We start from the raw sequence: 7,492 nt of genomic DNA on the forward strand, positions 1-7,492 counted from the left end.
GTGGAAACATTCCAAATTGGATTGGCAGGCTTTCTCAGTTAAGTTATCTTCTCCTAAATAACAATCATTTCGAAGGTGGGATTCCAGTTCAGTTATGCAATCTGAGTCACTTAAGCTTGATGGATCTTTCTCATAATAATCTTTCTGGTAGTATTCCCCATTGCCTGAAGATTACAACACTGAACGATATATCCCAAGATTATGTCCGTTATGTCGCTGCTGTTGCTCAAGCTCCTAGTTCTTTCTCCACTGAAGAGCCAATAGAGTTCACAACGCAAAACATATCCTACGCTTACAAGGGAAAAATCCTTACAATCCTGTCTGGAATTGATCTCTAACTAGCAGTTTTGTGCTATGGGTAGGCAAGTTTGCAACATTGAAAAGAATAATCTTTGTACTAGTAATTCTACGTTAGATTTCTACACCATGTGTATATAAACTGTCTAGGATCCAAAGATATCAACATATTTCCCCCAGCAAATTGGCTCAAAAGCAATTCCTATATAACTTTGACGTATTCATACACAATTTACCAGGGTGATAATAAACTACAACTATCACTTGGCGAGCATACAATTATGGCATTCATTTTCTCAAACTCACCGATTCAAATGCTGAGCAATGGCATCCCGGATCCCCCGCCGGATCTCATTCACCTCTTCTTCAGAGACAGGCCTCAGTTCCTCTTCGTCCTCCCTTGAGACCGCCACATTTTCTTCTAGCAATGACCCGCTGCACTATATTAAAAAATTATGCAACAAAGCCGGTCACAATCACAAACGGCAAATATTCAACACATCTCTCTTTCCACATCTTAGAAAGAAGCTGCCACCTAGCTCTAACTCTCCCAAAAGCCATCTCAACCAACCCCATTGCCTGACTGTGCACCGCATTGAACTCTTTCTCTGGTGAATTCAAACTTTCCTTCCTCATTGGACCTCAAATAAGGGGTTATAAGCCATGGCAAGAGAGGGAAACAAGAATCGTCCAATATGTATTGAGGAACTGAATTTCTATCACTAAGCTTATAACAAGGCCCATTAATAACTCTCTTGATTCCTCTACTCGTGAGAAAAGCTTTGTTTGAGGCAAAATTGATTAAGGTTTTCTTAAACAAGGCCAACTAGTTGAGATATCCAAAAATCTACCTTCAGAGTCCACCAATGCCTGAACTGAAACAGACGCAATTAAACCCATCAGCTGCCCATCAACCTCGAAACGCCGCAACAATTGGGAAGTGAAATCCACCCAAATACCACCACAATGTGGCTGATATCAGCTTGAAAATCGAGAGAATAGCCTACATTATCGTTGACTAGGTTGCAAACGGTGTAGAAGGCACGGTAAGTACCAGCGAAGGAGGAAAAACTGAAGCGACAGGCAAGGAATTGGTAAGAGGCGCCGTGAGTGAGGCGGAAGAGAGCAGCGACGAGGGAGGAAACAAATGGTTGAAAGGAGCTGAGAGAAAGTGGTTTAGACATTCGAAAAAAGCGAGGCTAGAAGAGTTCGGAGATGGAAGAGGGAAGAGAAAGGAAGCGGCTGAACCAAGGGGAAGGAGAGGGAGGAAATGAAGGGGGACGAGGGGAAAGGAGGAGAGGGGAGAGGCATTGGCAAGGGAGGAGAAAGAGATCGTGGCCGAGGATAAAGAAATGGGCGGCGGAAGTGGCAGAGGAGACGAGGGAGACTAGTTGTGGGATTAATACTAGTATTTAAATTGAGTTACTAGTAAAGCATTATTTTTTAAATAATAATTTACGGGGAAAATACGTCAATTACTCGGTAAATGATAAAATTGAAAAACTTCAATTGTGGCATCTATATATAAATTTGATACTAGACTTTAGGGGATATTACAACCAATCCAAATTTTAATTACTCCAAATGTTTTTTTTTTTTATTAGAGAAAGTTAAAAGCAGGGGCTCGCAATCGCACTATGACATTGAACAAAACAAAGTAATAGCCCCAATAAAACAACATAACCTTGCTCCCGAAGTAACCCTGTTTTTTTTTCCCTCAACCTATAAATATACACGACACCATTTTGATCCCCCATTTTTTTGACTCTCGAGCGAAAAGAAAAGAAGAACATCTTTGCTGCCATGGCGAAAGTAAGGATCGGAGGGACATGGGCTGGAGTGATAGAGTTAGAATTGGAGAATTGGACGGTGGCCATGTTGAGGGAAGAGGTAGCCAAGCGATCAAACGTGGACGGCCCTGACTCTATCAACCTTATATGTGCTGGGAAAGTATTGAAAGATGGTGATGGCACTGAAAAGTTAAGCCAATTGGGTATCAAAAACACCGCTAAGATTTTGGCCAGTCGTGTCTCTGTTGATGAAGGCAAGTCTTTGAAACATGAGTTGATGGCCGAGGAAGAACGCTCTCGCAGACTTGCTCGAGTCAAGTGAGTCTTTCGTCAACTCTCTTTCTCTCCCCGTTTCTTTTAATGATTAATTAGTATTGAATTTAATAGAAAAGTAATTGACTGCTTATTGGGTTTTTGGTTTTATTGGAATTCTGGGTTTAATCAAAGTTGGCAAATTTATTGTTATATGAAAAAAAGTTTTGATATTTATGATGATTTTCATGTATTTTTGGTATTCGGCTTGTCGATCAAATATGCCAAAAGGGGAATTGTGTTCATGGAATATTTACGGGTTATTTCTCCTTATGTTTTCTTGGCTTGTATATTATAATTGAATTGTGACTGTTTTGGGTTTGTACATAAAGAGATGGAATTCTCTTTTTTCCTCTTTTGTTTTCAGCGTAGTTAATTCCACGAGGTATTTTGATGTTACTTTTTTCTTATTTTTTATGGAATTGATACAATGTTTCATGTCTTAAAATCAAAGTGGTGTAATGTAGTCTGAAGTCTATGATTGAATTGATAATGATATGCTACTATGTTTCCGTGTAGAGAGATGTTAGTCCTTTACGGTTTACCCGAAGTTGAGATGATATAAAGTGTCTAATTGGAGAATCGATTGTCTTAACTGCAAATATCAGTGTTGTTATTTGAAGAGGGGGAAATACCTTCAAAAATGTCTCTTCCACTCTTCGAACTTTTCACATGAACCAAGGACTTACCTTTGAAAATAGTACAAAGATCAGCTTGGCAAGTTTGTCAAAATGATAGAGGATTTTTCTACTAGATGTGACTATTTTATAGTTTTCCTGCATTCTGAAGTGATCGTCTTTTCAGGATTTGGTAGGCTGGGAAAAAAATTCATTTCTGTGTATTTTTCCTGTACCATTGCATATTGTTGTGCAAATTCAACTGTTACTAACTCATAGCTATCTCTATTGACAGGGCGGCTGCCACTGCACTTTCCAAGAGGCATGTAGATGGCTCGTTGCCAATTGAAGACTTTAATATTGAACTTGAAGATCAGGGAGGGCAAAAAGTACAATTAGGAACTGAGACTGATCAGCGGTATGGAATTTATTTTTATGCTTTAAACCTTTGGCCTCGTTTTTACAACAAGAATAAGATTTGAATTGTCTTTAAATAGGGCAGTGATGATGGGTCTGATGCTTCATGCAAATGCAAAGAATCTAATTAGGAGACAACTGTATAAAGAGGCACTGGAAGTTCTCACCATGGGGGAGGTCAGTTGCTAGCATCCTCCAACATTTGCTTCAGCGCTCTAGTTTTTTTAATTTTTTTCTTGCTTGCAACCAGATTGTTGGAATAGCTTTCATTGAACATTTCTTGTCAGCAAAGCTGATAATAAGGTTATACAGTAAAATGTTTTTCCGGTGAGTTTGAGAACTAATTAAATTAAGTGCCTTGTTTCTTTCTTGTAGGAGGCCTTCTCTCTTTGTGATCCCAAGGTCCTCGAGGTGAGACATTCTTTCTTAGAATTAAAGAAGATTCATTTTCAGAATAACTTCTAAGCCATGCTGTTGTTCGGTTTATATTTTTTGGAAATAACTAAAGGTTGCTTTTAGGTAATCTTTTCAAAATTTTAAACATGCATTGGGTATTGAATAATTGCTTGCATGTTAATTGGATTTAAAGTGAAAGATCTATTTCATCTCTGCCATAAAATTTTCTCTGGCTTAGACTGTATTTGTCAAGAATGTTTTCTTAATATCCTACACATTTGGCTGTATGTGTTTGCTTGCAGCTTGTTGACAATGTACCAATGCTGCAAATAGACATGGTTTGGTGCTATTTCTTGCTTCGAGATATCAGTTGGCTTTCAGTTGCAGGAATACGTATTGAAAAAGCCAGAGAAGGGCTTGAACGTTGTCATGGAAAGGATCTCTCCCGTGTTAGACTCCTTCAAGCTGGTTGCCATCCAGAGCTTGCACTGTCAGTATCTCAAAAAATTGTTTCAGAGACTCAATTTCTACATTTCTGGCCATTAGTCAAAATGCTGTTAGTTGCAATGTGAACCTAATCTCTTTTGCATGCTTTTCTTTGTAGACATATGAGATTGGAGTTGTTGGCAGGGGTAGTGGCATATCATAATGGTCGGTTTGATGAATCTAGGAAGGCATTGACCTCTGCACAAGCAAAATTCTCACAGGTTAGTTTAATTATAATCCAAAGCAGCTACTCTTTTCAGATATCTGGTTCCAGTTGTTCCATCTTTCTTCTAATGTAAAGAAAGGGGAGAATTTGCCACTTTTTTTTTTTTTTTGTGGAGTTGATCTGGTCAGTCCAGGGAGACCACCACTGCTCCTTTCTTCTCAATATCCTATATAGATACCCTTATCAGCGTGTGGACAGCATCCTCTTGAGCACAGGTTTAGATTTGCCTTCAATGGGAAAACAATATGGAGTACCTAATGACATATCTCACAGATGAAGAATTAGTAGACTGGTTTTGCAATTACTTTGCTGTATTATTGCAACGTTTATTTACTGAAAGATATTGGTTAAATATAACAGAAATAACATATATCAGTAGTTTAAAAAGGTTAAAATACATTCAGATATTATTAACTGGTAAAATTTATCAGCAATTATTTGTGGTTATCCCAAATTTATTGCTGCTCATCTATTGCTTCCTTCTGCCTCTTTCAGTTCCCTTTTTTTCCTTGCCATTTCTTTTGTTTTTGCCACCTTAATTAACATTATGGCTTTACATCCTTACCCAACATTAAGCCCAATTTTTGGCTGCTGATTTCAGTTACAAGTGCCTGATGAAGCCTTATCTCATGTTATGAGCATGGGCTTCAAGGAACATGATGCAAGGAAGGCATTGCGATTGAACAATCAAGATATTGGGAGTGCTGTTGATTTTCTTTTTGCTGAAAAGGCAAAGAGAGCACAAAAGCGGGAGGATGATATCCGGCATAGAATGGATATCATGTGGGTGTAAATATACTTAACATAAGTTTCATTTATAACTGGCATATTCCCTTTATATACAAATAAACAACCCAACAAATTTTCAGGGAGCAAAAACAATATGGAGTGACACCATTGAAGAAGGCTGTGAATCTTGAGAAATTGAAAGAATTAGTCGCCATTGGGTGAGAAGGGCAATCCCAACTTCTTGTTTGCCTTTCTTTAATTTTCATATTAATATGATATGGTAACTATAATCTTGGTGTATGCTTGTGGGCTGGAAGTTTGGGTTGAAAGTGCAGAGTTTTCCAATCATAGCTTCATGGTCATGAAAGTAAAATGAAAACAAGGACAATGTGTTATTTTGAAGCTTCTATTGTACCATCCATAACTATCAATGCATAGCAAAAGCTTTTCTCCTGAAAGCTAGGACTTTCTTGATTTGGCAGATTTGAAAAGAATCTTGCTGCAGAAGCCCTTCGGAGGAATGAGAATGACTTTCAGAAGGCGTTAGATGATTTAACAAGTCCAGCGACTAATTCTGCAATACAGGTTGGCTGCCTTTTGCAAGAAACTTTCCTTATTTTCAATTTTATTGGCTATCACTTCTTATGTTTGGTATGCAGCTTGATATTGAATCAAGGAAAAGGAAAAGAAAGCAACAAACTGCCGATGCTAGAATTGAAGAGCTTGTATCCATGGGATTTGACAGATCAAGAGGTAAGAGGAAACTGCTCCAAACTGCTGTACTGGATTTTTATAATTATTTTTTCTATCATATAGACTCCACTATTGTCAGAGATATTTTTGTAACCAGCATATATTATGTGTTGGGGGGAGGAGGGGTGTGGAGGGAATTCTACAAATTGAAGTATTATTATGAGCAAATTTTAATTTTCAATCAAAAATAATTTTTAATGTCTCATAACAATTCTAAAATTAGAAACAAATTTTAAATTCGTGCGATGTAAGCTCTCACATTAGACTCTACGAAGCTTCCTAATGGTCAAAGCAAGAAAAAGGAGCAATGATACAAGCAAGATTAAAAAAAGGTGTTTTTGTTATCATTCTCAACAATTAGGAAAGCAGCTCTTTTTTGAAAAATCATATAATGAATTGGCTCATAAAATATCTTCTGAATAGTACCTGCAAACTGTTTTAACATTCTAATAATTCATATTGGGAGGGAGAACTTTTGAGTAACAAATAGTTAGCGCTCAAAAAGAATGATTGGAGCAAACTAAAAATTCTTATAACAGACATTACATCTTTCATATGGTAAAGACAGTTGCAATCTGTTCAGTTTACTGGAAACTGTACTCAAAATAAAGTTCCACACTGCCAAAACTCATGGATGTTAGTGTGTTGTGATAAAATATATATATATATATAATGAGAACTTTTTAGTGCACAAGAGTATGCGAATTTGATAAAAGCATCTCCAAAACTGTTCATTTATCCTTATGAACTTAACATGGATTAGCATTCTGACACTTTTCCTGGGTTCAGTGGTTGCTGCTGTTCAGGACGGTGAAACAATGGAGCAAACTATTAGTAGACTGCTGTCTGAAACTGAACAACTCCCCACTGTTGATGCTAACAGCAATGGAAATCTTGCTTCAGAGCCGAACAATGTGAACCCTGATAGTTTGACCAACAATGATACTGATGAAGGTCCGTCAACTGCTGGAGAGGAAGAGCGGGATGTGGAGATGGAAGATGAACTTGCAAAAGAAATAGAAGTTGCAGATGCTTTATCAGACTATGACATTGAAATTACGAAAGAAGGTGAAGCCATAAATGAGTACTTGACTCTTTTGGCTTCAACAGATAATGGCAACAAAGCTTTATCTTCGTGATGAGAAAACAATTCTAAACAGTTCCTTTGTGAATAGGATGTATCCAATGGTACATGCATCAGCTTAGATGGTAAATGTCATTAATTTCTGGGGTTTTATGAACTCTGTCTATCAACACAGAGATTGTCATTTCACATTCGAATTCTCAGCCTTATTAATATCAGCAAGTAAATACCGACATGTGGATACATACATGAAGTGTGTTTGCACTTTGCATGCATGATCGTTTATGTGCATAAATGTCTGTACTTATGCTGCATTCCGCCTGGCTAGAATTATTGCATCTTGACTTTCCAGTTCTGTTCCATCTAGCCCTAAACAGTTTATATG

General features: G+C 37.6%; 2 protein-coding genes across 2 annotated transcripts in view; both read left to right on the forward strand.

Annotated features, from left to right (window-relative positions):
• Positions 1-406, forward strand: part of LOC110410346 (uncharacterized) — a 1,571-nt gene extending 1,165 nt beyond the window's left edge. Inside the window, 1 exon segment of the mRNA XM_089782568.1 lies at positions 1-406. This exon segment is cut by the window's left edge and continues 264 nt beyond it. Within this exon segment, the coding sequence (XP_089638694.1) occupies positions 1-338 (338 nt within the window). The 3' untranslated portion in view covers positions 339-406.
• A 1,510-nt stretch (positions 407-1,916) lies between these two features.
• Positions 1,917-7,462, forward strand: NUB1 (ubiquitin-associated (UBA)/TS-N domain-containing protein). The gene is made up of 11 exons (XM_021421835.2): positions 1,917-2,405; positions 3,312-3,434; positions 3,514-3,610; positions 3,809-3,844; positions 4,132-4,319; positions 4,434-4,536; positions 5,143-5,324; positions 5,411-5,488; positions 5,753-5,855; positions 5,930-6,023; positions 6,813-7,462. The coding sequence occupies exons 1-11, from the start codon at positions 2,101-2,103 to the stop codon at positions 7,160-7,162; spliced, it is 1,659 nt and encodes a 552-aa protein (XP_021277510.1). The 5' UTR covers positions 1,917-2,100; the 3' UTR covers positions 7,163-7,462.
• Positions 7,463-7,492: the final 30 nt, after the last annotated feature.

Source organism: Theobroma umbraticum, unplaced genomic scaffold, assembly GCF_002168275.2.
Source record: "Theobroma umbraticum cultivar Fairchild unplaced genomic scaffold, ASM216827v3 scaffold_56.0, whole genome shotgun sequence".
NCBI classification, from domain to species: Eukaryota; Viridiplantae; Streptophyta; class Magnoliopsida; order Malvales; family Malvaceae; genus Theobroma; species Theobroma umbraticum.